Source organism: Ictalurus punctatus, chromosome 3 (assembly GCF_001660625.3).
Source record: "Ictalurus punctatus breed USDA103 chromosome 3, Coco_2.0, whole genome shotgun sequence".
Lineage (NCBI taxonomy): Eukaryota > Metazoa > Chordata > Actinopteri > Siluriformes > Ictaluridae > Ictalurus > Ictalurus punctatus.
This window is the reverse complement of record NC_030418.2, coordinates 19,804,550-19,820,124: the sequence shown is the minus strand read 5'-3', so window position 1 is coordinate 19,820,124 and position 15,575 is coordinate 19,804,550. Positions and strand designations below refer to the sequence as shown.

At 40.1% G+C, this 15,575-nt stretch overlaps 2 protein-coding genes across 2 annotated transcripts in view; one reads left to right on the top strand and one right to left on the bottom strand.

Annotated features, from left to right (window-relative positions):
• Positions 1 to 9,868, top strand: part of spock2 (SPARC (osteonectin), cwcv and kazal like domains proteoglycan 2) — a 32,232-nt gene extending 22,364 nt beyond the window's left edge. Inside the window, exons 8-10 of the mRNA XM_017463037.3 lie at positions 6,042 to 6,104; positions 6,919 to 7,056; positions 7,698 to 9,868. Of these exons, the coding sequence (XP_017318526.1) occupies positions 6,042 to 6,104; positions 6,919 to 7,056; positions 7,698 to 7,843 (347 nt within the window). The 3' untranslated portion in view covers positions 7,844 to 9,868. The remainder of the gene's footprint in view (positions 1 to 6,041; positions 6,105 to 6,918; positions 7,057 to 7,697) is intronic.
• Positions 9,869 to 10,334: 466 nt separating this feature from the next.
• On the bottom strand, positions 10,335 to 15,123 carry tysnd1 (trypsin like peroxisomal matrix peptidase 1). Its single transcript, XM_017465038.3, has 4 exons — positions 13,717 to 15,123; positions 13,472 to 13,602; positions 13,073 to 13,258; positions 10,335 to 12,536 (listed from the first exon to the last, which is right to left on the bottom strand). The coding sequence occupies exons 1-4, from the start codon at positions 14,775 to 14,777 to the stop codon at positions 12,334 to 12,336; spliced, it is 1,581 nt and encodes a 526-aa protein (XP_017320527.1). The 5' UTR covers positions 14,778 to 15,123; the 3' UTR covers positions 10,335 to 12,333.
• Between the last annotated feature and the right edge of the window lie 452 nt (positions 15,124 to 15,575).

Below are 15,575 nucleotides of genomic sequence, written 5' to 3'. Positions count from 1 at the left end.
ATGCTAACCCCTGTACACCATTGAAAGCTCCTACAATGAGCACACTTGCATCAGGACTGTACATTGGAGCAATGGACAAAGTTCGCCTGGTCTGACTTCTATTTTCTTTTACATCACGTGGATGTACATGTGTGCCATTTACCTGGGAAAGTGATGGCACCAGAAGACAAGTCAGTGGAGGGACTGAGATGCTCTGGGCAATGTTCTGCTAGGAAACCCTAGGTCCTGGGAATTATTGTGGATATCAGTTTGTCATGTGCCACCTACCTAAACATCGTTGTGGACCAGGTACACCCCTTCATGGCAACGGTATTCCCCAAGGGCAGTGGCCTGTTTCAACAGGATAATGCACAATGCTACACTGCACACATTGTTTGGGAATTGTTTGAGGAACATGACAAAGAGTTCAGGGTGTTGCCCTGGCCTTCAAATTCCCCATATCTCAATCCGCTCGGGCATCTTTGGGATGCGCTGGAACAACAAGTCTGATCCACGGCGGCTCCACTGCACAGTTTACAGGACTTAAAGGATCTACAGCTAATGACTTGGTGCCAGATACCTTCAGAGATCTTGTAGAGTCCACAGGCCTCAGTGGGTCGGAGCTGTTTTGGCGGCATGAGGAGGACCAACAGCACATTAGGCAGGTGGTCATAATGTTTGGCTCATCAGTGTATGTGTATCCCATCTTTTAGAAACGATAAAAATGAAGCAATATTTGATTTTTCAAAACGTATTTTAAAATTGAAAATAAACATAAAATAAAAAGCTGTTTCAATGTTTTCCCATTTTCATTTCGAAACCAAAAAGGAATGAATGCAAAATACAGGTGCTAAAATCTTTAATCCAAAATTTTGCAAAGCCTGCATCTGTAGCAGTTTTATATTGTGGTCACCTTTGTATGCCACTTAAAATTTTTTAAAAAATAAATAAATTTTTTGAACACTGGATTCATATGATCTGGTTTAAATCAATATTTGAGGAAGATATTTTGATGGCAGTCAATGTTTCAAAAGCATATGCCTATGAATATATACACCAGTGGTATGATTTTTTTTATTTTGTTTTAAATATAGTGTTTATGAGCAAATGTGATGTACTAAGAGTCTGGTGCCACGTCACTGGCCTTATCCCTCATGCTGACAGAACTCATTCAAACTGCACTTGATTAGGCTTAATTGGTTTTCTAAATGTAATCAAAATTTTGAGATTGGAATTCAACCATATGTGGGATGCTTGGATTACAGTAATCCAAAGCTTTTGACTCTTATCACACAGTTTCGCGAGTGATGGGGGAGACATGCGCTGCATTGGCCTTTATTATGGTGTCCAGAGATTTTGTTTGTTTAAGGAAAAGAAAAAGAACCATTTATCTTTTCCCACTGCCTATGCATTGTGCTTCTCAAGAAATCTGTACTGAATGAAAACTACAGAGGTTCATGTGATTGAGGATTAGCATGTGTTTTGTGTGTGGGTGGCAGTGTTGTGTTTGCTGAAGGGAAATCCCTTTTTGTATTAGTGTGTGGTTTTCGGTGGGGCATAATGCATATTGTTAACACTAGCTTGCTTCTTCATTCCTGTGTGTGTGTGTGTGTGTGTGTGTGTGTCGGGGAGCGGGGGGGGTGGGGGGGGGGGGGGGCATGCCTATGCCATAGAGTAGGATGAGACTGTTTTACAAAAACAAGCATATGTTCCACCCACCAGTACAGAAACGGCACAGAGAAGAATCTCTGCACAACGCGCCCACACACACACACACAGACACACACATTCCTTTTATTTGATTCTGGTTAAGCATTCTCACCTCTCCTGGCATAGATCACACTGAGCTCTGATCCTTGACTTTTACTTCTGTGTGAGTGATCTGGCATTTGGAATGATTGATTAATCATGGAATGAATAATTAATTAAAATGATTCATTTATGTATATTAGCAGCCTTCATAAAAAATGAGCTAAAATGATTGTATGAAAGTATTTTCTCTAGAAAAAAAGTGGCCAAATTTTTGAATTCATAAGGAATGTTTTAAATAAATACAAACAAACCATGTCCTTTTCCTCTTGGGGTATAAACATGAGGTTACACGTATATAAAATTCCTTCGTTATCCATTAGCATGGGAGAAAACAAAAGAAATTTCAGCACAAAAGAGGAATGATTGTTGACCTGCACAAATAAAATAATGAATATAAAACAAGGTAAACATATAAAAACTTCACACTGAAAACAAAAATGATTCAGGGGTTCAGTAAATGTGACAAAAACCAACGTGTGATTTTTATACACAAAAATTATTAGAATTACTTAAATGCTTGCAGAAAAACTTCTCTTAATTAAATTAAATAGTGAAATATGTTGCATCCTGGGGTAACACTGTTGCTTTGCATCTCTGGGGTTGGAGGTTTGAATCCTGCCTCTGCTCTGTGTGTGCATGACTGTGATTGTGCGCTGCGATGGACTGGCCCCCTGCCCAGGATGTCCCCCACCTTGTGCCCCAAGCTCCCTGGGATAGGCTCCCCCATAACCCTGTGTCGGATAATCGGTATGGAAAATGGATGGATTGCATCCTATGGTGGGGGTGTGGTTTTTGAACTCAATTTGTGTTTGCGGAACTTCATACTGATGACATTTTAAGAATTATGGAAGCAAAAAATATTATTTTCCGTATTTCTTGATTTGTGTTGGGCTGGCTATTGTATTATGAAATGTTTTGAAAGATCTAGTGTTTCAGTACGGCTTCCTGAGTTTACTTTTCTCATTCATGGTTTGTCTGTGTATGTGTGAGGTCAGTCTTTATGAAAGCTGATGTAAGTGCATGTACCATTGGAGTTATGAACCATTAAGGTGTTAGTGTCCATTAAGTTGTAAGGATGATATAGGGCTGGGCGGTACAGCTAAAAAATTTATCACGATGTAATGTTTCATATCATTTGGTATCGATAATTATTGATAAAAAATTTTCTTTTTTATACAGTAGAAGTCCAATAGAAGAAAAGGTTTGAATTTACCCATTGTATTTTTAATTGACCCACTTTATTAAGGCAAACAACAAATAATTTTAGTTTTAACAGTCAAAAACAAAATAGAATTTAAATAAATATCATCTCTCATATCTTATATGAAGATTAAATTAATTTTAAAAAGCATTAAAGAAACTCTTGGACTTAATAAATAAAATGTTACAAAATGTGTGCAATGTAAAAGGCAAACTTTAAGGGACATCAACATCGCATTATAACACAGAATGGGACTCCTGGTGCTCTGGTTTGTGTTCAGCCTGTTAGCATAGTTAGCCTAGCCTCGTATAAAACTTCCACTTTAACACTTACTTCCGGATAACACTGTGCTGAGGTCAGCATCTGACGAGTTGAGCTCCTGCTCTGAGGAAATTCACTGTCCTTCCCAGAGCCAACGTTTTTAACAGAAAACACAAATATCGGCAAAATGTCAGATACGCACTGTGTATACATGTGGAGCACTGCACATGCGCACTACAAGTCTCCCACAGCTTGTTTCTCCGTACTTGGCCGGGACGTTTTTTTTTTTTTTTTTTTTGGCAAAGCTTAAACACAACGGTGTTCTGATGTTGGTCAGAAGAAAAGAAACAAAAAAAACCCCAAAATTGCAACACTGGTGAGCTGACACATCCTTTTTTATTCACAATCTCCTTGTCAGGCTCTGCACTAATTTTCGTATGTGTTCTGATGTCACATGGCGATGACGCAACCGAACTCCTCAGATACGCATCTTGTTATTGGTTGTTTGCTTGTCAGTCATAGCAAACTCCTTTATCAAGGCATACAATAGGCTGTTTATGATCTATGATCGCTGTTTATGATCGGCGCAAGCTTGAGGGTTGTTCATGCAGCCAAACTTCATGTCTGTTTACATTTTATCGAGCGTTATCCCGAACATTTTTTCTGTCGTTACCAATAAAGTTGTACCATTGATAAATACTTATAGAGTTTTATCTCCCAGCCCTAGGATGATAAATGATTTATGAAACGAGACATTGAGATTTACGTAATTAATTACATAATTACAATTTAGTTAAAGAAACAAAAGGTTGAGTTATTTGTTTTGTTTGTACAATAGTTCACCATTTAACTGAAGTTTGAGTAAAATTTACTAGTAAAAGATAACTGCTAGTTAAATTTACTTCAGTTTTTTATGAGAATAATCCTTCTTGCCATGTAAACCTTACCTAAATATGTGCTTAGTTAGATCTACTAAGACTTTATGTATGGAAAATGTTACCACACTTTTCACTCCAATATTTTTTTCAGTGCAATGCATTAAGAACAATAAAAGCTACCAGCTGGGGAGGGGGAGGGCTAACATGTTTCCTTCAAAACACATGAAGCCAGTCAACTGCATCTTTTCAAACTGCTGTTCATGCTGTTCATCATAGGGCAGCATAACACACTCAGAAGAAAGCACTAACCTCCATCATTCACATACAAGAGCTCAGAGACATTTGACTAGACACTGTGATTGACAGCTCTCTTGGAATGTGGCATCGTCAGAATTCAAACACACGATCTCACAACGATAGGGCAAATGCTTGTCCGTTACACACATCACACCTTGTTTATTCCTACATACCTCTCAGCCAGTTTTTTTTCCTTGGTTAATTTAATTATGTGTATCATGAAACCAGGGGGCACGGTGGTTTAGTGGTTAGCCCGCTTGCCTCGCACCTCCAGGGCTGGGGGCTCGATTCCTGCCTCTGCCCTGTGTGCACGGAGTTTGCATGTTCTTCCCGTGCTTCGGAGTCCAAAGGTGTGTGTTGTAGGCTGATTGGTATTTCCAAATTGACCGTAGTGTGTGAATGAGTGTGTGTGTGTGTGTGTGTGTATGTGTGCGATTGTGCCCAGCAGAGGGTAGGCACCTCATTCATGGTGTCCCCCGCCTCATGCTCCAAGTCTCCTGGGATAGGCTCCAGGCTCCCTGTGACCCTGTGTACTATAGATTATGCAGTACAAAAAATGGATGGATGGATGAAACTAAACTAACCAACTACAAACCAAACCAAAAGTATCAGTTTACTCTGATTCGGACTCAAATGGACAAATAGTGTGAAAGAGTACTTTCCCATATACAGTGTTTCATTCATTTGAATTCTTTCCTCATATAGGTATATAATTTTGATATTTAGTTAACACTGGGGCCTGCAATGGACTAGCGTCCCATCCAGGGCGTAATGTTGCCACCTGTCCAGTTTGGTGAACCTGTGCCCACTATAGCCTCAGATTCCTGTTCTTGGCTGACGGGAATGGAACCCAATGTGGTCTTCTGTTGTAGCCCATCTGCCTCAAGGTTCGATGTGTTGTGCATCCTGATTTTATGATCATTTTATGATTACCATAGTTGCAAAGAGTGGTTATTTGAGCTATTGTAGACTAGTTAGCCTGAACAAGTGTAGCCATTCTCCTCCAGGCTCTCTCATAAACTGGAGTTTCTGCCCACACAGCCACTGTTCACTGGATGGTTTTTTTCACCCTTCTGTGCAAACTCTATAGACTGTTTTGCCTGAAAATCCCAGGAGAGATGCCGTTTCTGAAATGCTCAAACCAGCATGTGTCTGGCACCAACAACCATGCCATGGTCAAAGTAACTGAGGTCATGTTTTTTTCCCCAGTCTGATAATTGATGTGAACATTAACTGAAGCTCTTGACCTGTACCTGCAGGATTTTATGTATGCTATTTTTATGTTGTGTTTATGTTGCCTATAGCACTCTGGAACTAGAGGAAAGTTTTTATTTATAAAATAATAAGTAAAATATGGTAAGTGATTATGCTGACAGTATTGTCATTGCTGTATTTCGTTAATACATTTTCTGAATTTGTACCAACACAGGATTATGAAAGTCTATCAATCAATATCTCTGTGAAAAGAAATATATTGGTGTGTGATTTAATAGAGCAGCTGCAGTGGGAAATGAATGGCAGTTTCATCAGGGGCTGGTGCAGGAGCTCAGGGTTTGGCCGGAGGAGATTAGCAAGCTGCCTCCCTCTAATGCTATAATTGTTTTGCTCCTCAGAGCCTCCCTGCCTGGCTGAGTTAGAGAGGATCCAAATGCAGGAAGGAGCCAAAATGAAGCCAGGTACGTATGAACATTCATGGGGAAAAAACATTCAGGCCAGGAACCAGACAGAAGGAAGGAAATGGAAAGTGACAACCTGAGTAAAATGAAATAGTAATATAAGTGAAATAAGCAACGATATGGAATGGCCCAGGAATGGGAAGAATAAGTGAGGAACATGCAGAAACAGAAGCTTAGGGCTACAGCGAGAATGGGATAAGTTAGGTAAAGGACAGATTGATCAAACATCACAGAGGAGATGCTGTAGGAGTTTCATTAAGCAGATGACAAGCACGAGGCTGGGATTAGCTGTTAATCAGGCATGGGGATTAGTATGGATCAGAGCTGGCAGTGGGCAGTGCTGCCAGCAGGAATCTCCAAGGACATACTGCAGATGCAGGAATCAGCCAGAGGTGGCCAAACACACGCATACTCCCTGACGCTTTGCCACAAGCTGGCATCATCACCACAGTGCAGATTTGTCTCCTAAAATACACATCAGTGGGTTTTTTAGGCACAACTTTCAAAGCTGCCCTGAACTAGCAAAACATGTTTTCTCATGAGTATTTATATAAGCAGGATTTTTTTTTTTTTTTTTTTTTTTACTGTTCAGAAAAAAAATTACATCCAGTAATCAGTTGGAAAGTCCTTCTCAAGGTTGTTCCCAACACACTGCTGTCATCTGGCTCGGGCGCATGACTGATTATTTTGCAGAACTAAGACTGCTTTGCAATCTCTGCTGTGGTGCAATGCTCAATTGGATTGAAGAATTATGTGAAATCGAACATAAATCATGACACGCCTGAACTGAACATGCATGTTTTTGGCATGATAGGTGCATATATCCCCAGCTGTGATGAGGATGGTTATTATAGGAAGCTGCAATGTGACCAAAGCAAGGAGGAATGCTGGTGTGTAGACCAGCATGGAGAAGAGTTAATGGGCTCCAGAATCCATGGCAACTCTGACTGTGGTAAGCACACACGACGTGCAGGCACACAAACACACGTACAGAGAGCACAAGGCTTCCTTTGTTGCAAGGGCTTAGATACACAAAACCATCAGTCACTCCTCTGACAGAAGACCAAGTGTTACATTCATTAGACCAGGTTCATTACCATTCCAAAAGAGCAGTTGTCTCACTTGAAATAAAGGTCTGTAAGATTAATTACTACTGGCTGTGATGGACCTGCAGGTGATAAGAACAAATACCCTGACTGGGCTTAAAATAGCCATTAAAAAGCTCAATGTCAAAGCCACAGGGCTTATTTGTTGTATCCAAGCAGGTAGCTGAAGCGTTCTCATTTCTTCCTTTAGTAAACTGCACATTTTGCTTTAATGGATGTTACCAATGCGTGCTGCATTCTTCCAGACACTCTTTGTGGTTTTCATTAATAGTTGAACGCACATGCTTGCCATTTGCCACAGTGTAAGCAATTGGATTTTTAATTCGGCCTTTATTAGAAGGAAATTGCACAGTTTGTGGTAGATTTGCGGAGATTGTTTTGTTATGCTGAAATCATGTTTAGCTGATGGAAAGTAAACAGCAGATTCATTAAATATTACAGGAACATTTGGGTTTTTTTTCCCCTACTTTTGCTTTGCATTTCTTAGATGAAGTGGCCGGCTACTCAGGGGATTTTGCCAGTGGCGTGGGATGGGAGGATGAGGAGGAAAAAGAAGCGGAGGACACTGGAGAAGAGGCTGAAGAAGAGGAGGAGGAGACTGGGGAAATGGACGATGGTGGCTATATCTGGTAGACCAAAACAAAATGGTTGCCTGGTCAAGATAGCTTTACTTTGACCACTGATTCAGAGGCAGCTCCATCTCTTGCTGACACAAAATGGTGGAAGCTGGAGGGTTGGACAAGTCTATACTGCACTCCAAACAGCATTGGCCAGGGAAAGTGGGGAAAGGGTTTGAGTTGTGATAATTGAAAATTATGGGTATGGGAAAGAGTTTTAAAAGTGATCTTATATATACTTGTGAAACATTTTTTGTTGTATGTTCAAGATTGTGATCTGATAAAGTTAATAGCATCAGCAATCTTAAGCTGGAATCTAGGTAATTGATAATTGGGCATTTTCTCTTTAGATGAATTGGAGCTTTGCAAATGCTATACAGCGTGCTTCATCTCATCACGTGACACATCATTTGTATGCAAGAAGCATAAACTAAATGCACATATATACATATATTTGGAAACGTTACCTTTTAGTCTCAGACTTTTATGGCTGCGTTTAGATTTGAACTAAGACAGGCAAGTGAAAACGTATGAATGACTGAATATCTTGACCATTGGTGGGTACACCATTTACAGGTTTAATTAACCCCATATATTTTCACTGGTTAGAATACAAGAATAAAAAATTCAAAAGCCAAAACTGCTCTGAAAACTAGCCACAATTCCGTTACTCATACATTATCTGTCCGTCAAGAGTTTCCGTCATTGCAAGATATAGCATGTCCTGTCCTTGTCTATAAATTTGTGCAACATCATAATGCATTTCTTGTTGGACAAAATGTCAATTGTAATGCCATGCTTTGCATAGTCCTTAACATATTCTGCATATCACCTGTCTTACCTTTGTTACTCAAAAGAAGGTATTTTCTTGTATTTGACCAACTAATGAATCCCCTGAATCTTCCGAGACCCAGCAACACTTTGTAAAAACATGGTCTCCACTTTCAGATTTTTATAAAATCATAGAATCTGCTCAAAAAAAGTAGGTTAAGGGAAAATGCTTTATCTCTGAGGAATGTCTCAGTAAATATATGTATGAATAGCAGTATGGAGAATAAGATATGCAACCCGTTGACAGCCAGGGGGACCTGTCTGTCTTTCTATTTGTCTGTTGACTAATCAGATCCTCTCATCAACCATGGTGAAATAGGAGTCTATTGTAATGCTCCTAATTATACATATTTTTGCTGCAAGGGTTTATAGTTTTGGTTTACATTGAAGAAAACTACATTCACGTACCAAATGCATTCAGACGTTCTTGGTATAAACGTTTCTGTCACCAGATAAGACTTGTCTTACAATGTTTCAGGCTGTCTATGGTTTCAGGTCATATAACAGCGAGACGTCAGGCCCCAGTGATTTCATACACATAAAAACAGGTCTTTTGGTGTAAACACTGTGCAGCTCGTATCATACACTGAAACAATTACAAAGTACTCACTCCCTCTCGAGAGCACAACACTGTTTGAAAATGCTTTTCTATGCTCAGCACAAGACGCACAGGTATTGTGCCTAATCCAGGCAGATCTTAAATGCGTGTGAATTACAGATATTATCTGGTATAGTAATACATTCAGACAAATCCTGGCTGCAGGATTGGGAAATAAGATAAGACTTTATTAACCCCCAGACGGAGAAATTTGGGAGTGTGATGTAATAGGATGTAATATGCTTGTCTTCTCTTTAAATCAACTGCAGATAACAACTAGTTCTCTGTAAGAAAGAATAATAGGATTTTTCTTTGTCAGTTGGATTAAAGTTTTAATCCATGTCTTTAGAATGCCTGTCACACAGTCTGACTGAGAGGAGATAACCGTTTTTGTTTTCCTCATGTGTAAGAGGTCATCACCTCCGAGTATGGATTAACTTGCATATAATTGTATTGGCATATACATTTATCAGTGTAAATAGTTGGAGTATAAAGACACAGTGTATTTGCCCTGGCAATTGCATTATATTTGCATTTAGTTGCATGTTTCTTTGTCCCAATATATCATCTTTTTGGCTCAGTATAATTATGATTAAAGGCATTGGGCCCAAATATTGTGTTCTCTGTTATTCTGCAAGGTCTCGCTCTCATCAGGTAGGAAAAACAAATGAGTTCTTCTCTCCTGTTGATCGAGAGTAGTGACAAGATATAAGTGATCCGAGCAGGTTCAGCCGATTTACAACCTTGTGTGACGCAGTTGGCCGGCCTCTTGATGTTCTTAAGAACCTAATGTTTGTTTAAAATGCAGCCTTGCGTCATACTGAATTGCATGTAACACTACATTTTACTCTGCTTTCCTGCCCTACCTAAAACTAAGAGAACACAGACTCACACCTAAGCCATATTATTTTATAAATACTCAAAATATAAACTGGTATCTACAATGATATAGAGGAGATTCAATTATTACAGTGGGAATTAGCATTGACTAAAATTGTGGGAAAATTCAAGGAGTATCTCTGGGCTTTGGTTCACACTAATTCCAAAATGTTCAAAATAATTTAAAGAAAAAGAACAGTGACAGATAATTAACTTTTAATGAGGCTCACTGACAAAGTGTAGTTGAAATGCAACATGTCAGAATTGAAATACTTTGTTCCAGTCAAACGAATGTGCAGTTCAGCAAGTTAGGCTTCATATACGATAAACTGTAGCCGGGACAACTGTGAAAGCAGCAGTAATAGTCTGTGATTTCATCTCCAGTCTGAGAACAACTGCTTCCGGCTGCATTTGTTTTCTAATCAGACTCTTCTTTCCCCATATTTACTTAGTTTCGGTCAGTGTTTGATAGTCTCTTAAGCATACTGACAACGTGCATGAAAAGACACACCACTTAAGGGCATTCCTACATTCAATTCTTCAAATTTGACATCTATTTCATGGCTGGCTTAATATTGGCCTACTGTATAACAGAACAAGCAGTTATATTTTTGGAAATAATTAAAAGTTTACCATAGTTGTAATAAAGCACAAGTCATATGCTTGGCCACATGACATGGCAAAACAGCAGAATAATAGTTTCAGTGTCTTCAGTTAAAAATCCTTTAAAAGTATCGTCAAAACACAGCAAAAAAAAATCATTTTATGAAGTAATAAAATAAAATCAATTTTGTTTTTATTTTCATAGCAATATACACAATTGCTTATATTCTTTTTTGTACTAATCAATTCTAATTACATTTGATGTCCAGAGAGAATTAATTTTTTTTACATCTGTTCACTCAAAGTCAAAATAACCAGCAACCAATGAGCTCAAAATCCATTTTCCTTTTTTTTCTATTCTTACAGTAGACTGAATGTTCAGCAATTAAAACGGGAAGTCTCTTTGTAAATGCCATTATGGGAATGTCGAATGCAATAGTATGCACATGGCAATGTCACTCACATTACCAATCAGCCATAAAATTAAAACCACCTGCCTAATAGTGTGTAGGTACTCTTGTGCTGGGAAACCAGTTCTGACCCGTCGAGAAATGGACTCCGCAAGACCTCTGAAGGTGTGCTGTGGTATCTGGCACCAAGAAGTCAGCAGCAGATCCTTTAAATCCTGTAAGTTGTGAGTTGGGGCCTCCGTGGATCAGACTTGTTTGTGAAGCACATCCCACAGATGCTCTATCAGATTGAGATCTGGAGAATTTGTAGGCCAAGTCAACACCTTGAACCTTTGCCAAGTTCCTCAACCTGTTCCTGTACAATTTTTGCAATGTGTCAGGGCAATGTGGGCAATGTGTCAGGTGATACATGTGGTAACATCCTCATGAATGCCAGGACACAAAGTTTAGCAGCAGAACATTGCCCAGAGCATCACACTGCCTCTGCTGGCTTGCCTTCTTCCCATAGTGCCTCCTGGTGCAGTCTCATCCCAAAGTAAACGATGCACACGCATCCAGCCGTCCACATGATGTGGAAAAAAAACATGATTCATCAGACCAGGCCACCTTCTTCCATTGCTCCATGGTCCAGTTCTGATGCTCACGGGCACATTGTAGGCACTTTCGGCAGAGGACGGGGTCAGCATGGGCACTCTGACCAGTCTGCATCTACACAGCCCCATACACAGAAAGCTGGGATGTACTGTGTGTTCTGACCCCTTTCTATCATAGCCAGCATTAACTTTTTCAGCAATTTGTGCTACAGTAGCTCTTCTGTGGGATCGGACCAGACGGGCCAGCCTTCGCTCCCCACATGCATCAGCGAGCCTTAGGCACCCACGACCCTGTCATCGGTTCACTAGTTGTCCTTCCTTGAACCACTTTTGCATTTACAGCATTTGGCAGCTTTTAGTAGATATGAACCACTGCATAACAGGAACACTCCACAAGACCTGTCATCTAACCATCATAATTTGGCCCTTGTCAAAGTTGTTAAGATCCTTATGTGTGCCCATTTTTCCTGCTTCCAACACATCAACTTCAATAATATATCCCTCCCCATGGCAGCTGCCATGGTAATGAGATAATCAATGTTATTCACTTCACCTGTCCGTGGTTTGAATGTTATGGCTGATCGGTGTATATTCACAGCTTACTTTGAGGAATTTGAAGTCTCCACACTCTCTTAACTGCATCCTCTGCACAATCCAATTCCTGAAACACAGCAGGGTCTTGTGTTTGTGCAAATCGACTCAGAAGAGGCTCCAAGACAGATACTGGAATGCTGTAGTTTAAATGGGGATATGTAACCTTGGCTGCAAAGTCTCTTGTATTACTGGACACAATACCTGGATAAAAGCAAATGCATTTATTAATTGTTAGACTGATATGACTGAGATATTGCAACTTTAACCTTTATTACATTTTTGGAAAAGTTCAGGTATAATACATAACACAATATTCCAGAATACTTTTGCTCAGGGGTGTCTAATCTTCTCCGGAAAAGGCCGGTGTGGGTGCAGGTTTTCATTCCAACCAAGCAGAAGCCACACCTGAGTCTATTGGAAGCCAAGATCAACTGATTAAACAGGTGGAATCAGGTGTGGCTCCTGCTTGGTTGGAATGAAAACCTGCACCCACACCAGCCCTTTCCGGAGAAGATTGGACACCGCTGCTTTTGCTAGAAACTTCATATTAGTTAAATGATGCCCCCTAGTGATTAAAATCAGAAAACAGTGTATTCATAGCCATGTGCATGTCACTGCTATGTTGACAGTACGAATACTACTATGAGTGAAAATGAGTTGTGATATACTGAATAAATTGTGTAATTAAATACACATGAAATAAGGCAGATTTAGGTGATTATTTAACAGTGTGTTACCCAACAACTCGCCCGTTCTGGCGCGTACAACAGCCCCACCACTGGCTCCGCAAGTCACTGCACAAGTTGTCTGTAGCATCACTGGCTTGTTTTGCAGGTAGACAACTCTAGAGAGTATCCCTGAGGTCAGGGATGGGCCACAGGTTTTCCCTAAAGCTCCATAACCCAGCACAAGCACATCCTCACCTAGAAACAGAGAAATAAGCTGATCTTTAATGCATCTACTAAACAATGCAATTTATTTTGAGGCAATTAATTTGAAATGAGCCCATTAACGAAATATGAAGATTTCTGGTTCCATTGGAAGCGAAAGGGCAAGAGGGAATCATAACTACAAAAACGATAGTACAACGTGGCTATCAGTTAACATGCAGTTATTCACACCAACTCTTATCTTACCAGGCAAAAAAATGGTGGTTAGCTGTGGCACCATGACATGTGACAAAGGCTCCTGGAGCTGCACAACAGCAAGATCATAAGGAGAAGATTCCTTTGTAGCATACAGCACTCTGCTACTCACAGTTAGAGGTCTGACGGGAGAAAGGAAATTTTTACATTTGTTGAATTATGAACCATCATAGTGGTTATAAAACATTTTATTTCATAATAAAATTTAATAAATAAATCAATAAGCAAGACACTACCTTTGATTTGTGCCGAGTGTGACTTTAAGAAATTGTCTCCCATTCACAACATGTCTGCAAGTTAACACTAAATATGGATTTAACACAATTCCAGAACCCCAAATTTGTCCACATTCAACCACCACCACCATGGGATATTTTCCATTTTCTGACATTTGATGCGTATCAGCTTGGACATGAAGGATATCACCGAATGAGTGTGTTGATATCTCTCTCAGTGACTGATGAGAGGTTACAGACTGTAATATGTTTTTCAAAATTAAATGCAGAGAACACACTAAAGTCAGGCCAATCCATTCATTTGACTTCCAACACAGTGGTGAAGCGATTAAGCCCACAAGATATGACGTGTCTCCATCAATAACAAAGAGGCCTCCTCCCTGAGTGCCAGGCAGACAGCGGGCATCTGTCAAAATCAATGCATTCTCCTCTCCAGCTAGGTTGCTCACGATGCCTTTGCTCAGTGTGCTCATGAACAGATCTGGACAGAAAGAACCAAATGGAGATCCACACGCCAGTACAGAACATCCCTTTGTAAGCGCTGTACTCTTTATCCAAGGCACAGGATCAACTTGGGTATTGGTGGTCATTTTCAGCACTGCAAACCAACTCAAGAAATTTGAGTCATAGAGAATTTCGTTGTCCTCATCACGATCAGTAAACGTCCACTGTTCAGAGTCAGTGAACAGTTTTCGAAAAGCCATCTGGAACTCCACGCAGTTAATCATCATGAGCAGCTCAGCAGGTTTATGGCACGTTGGACACCCATTCATCCCAATGGATCTCTTGCTTGTGCATTGGCTCAACTTTCCACCTACATGGTCTATTTTAACTTGAATTTTGTTACTAAATTGGTGAGCACTTAACACATTGGGGTTTTGGCTTATACACTCTTTATCCAACAGGAAACGAGAAAGCAAGAGCCCACTGCAGAGCACAAGTCCAGACTGGGAGCTTAACACCACTCCACTACAGCTCAGTGGATTTACAGTCGACTGTTGCTTCTCATTGCAGCTACTCTCAGAAACAGTGACAACACAACACATCTGCTCGACAGACATTTCCAAAGGAAAAAAAACAAACCCTGTCGAATGAAATCCCCTACAATACAGATACTGCAGAGATATTAACTCCTGTGTTTAAAGATCGAAAATGAACCAGATTCCTAACTCAACTGACGCCGTGAAACGAACTTTCATCCCAATAGCATGTAGCCTACTTTTAAACAAATGGCATACCCGTCCTCGGTTTAAAAACAGAACAGCACTAATATAAACACGAAGTCGTGTACATCGAATGGCTTTAATTCATCCTATTTAACATTTTATGTAACGCACAGCCATTTCTACAAACCGCACAGCTGCAACAGAAAACAGAAAAGAAACGCTTCCGGTTTTGATCTCATTGGTCGTTGTACAAACCTGCGTCGTTTCCCATTGGTCCGTACGTGTAACCTACTGGTATCCCGTTTCCTGATTGGAGCAGGACCAAAACACGGCAGTAAACTTAATGGCCGTTTGGAGTTATATAAACCCCTTTTAACGGTTTTGATATAATTATCTAATTGTTCAAATCTTGTTTTGAATATTGCTTGGGTCGTAATTATGAAAATAATGTGCAAACTGTTAATACAAAATAAATGTGTATTTCTCACGCCAATGTACACTATATGGCCAAAGAGTTTGAGGACACATGACGTGCATCCCATTCGAGATCTAGTTCCCTTTTGCGTTAACGTTCACTGCTCTGGTTAGGCTTTCCACTAGGTTTTGGAGCTTGTCTATGGAGATCTGTGGGGACAAGAGCATTAGTGAGGTCAGGCAGTGATGTAGACTGAGGGCTGGGGTTCAGTGGGGCTG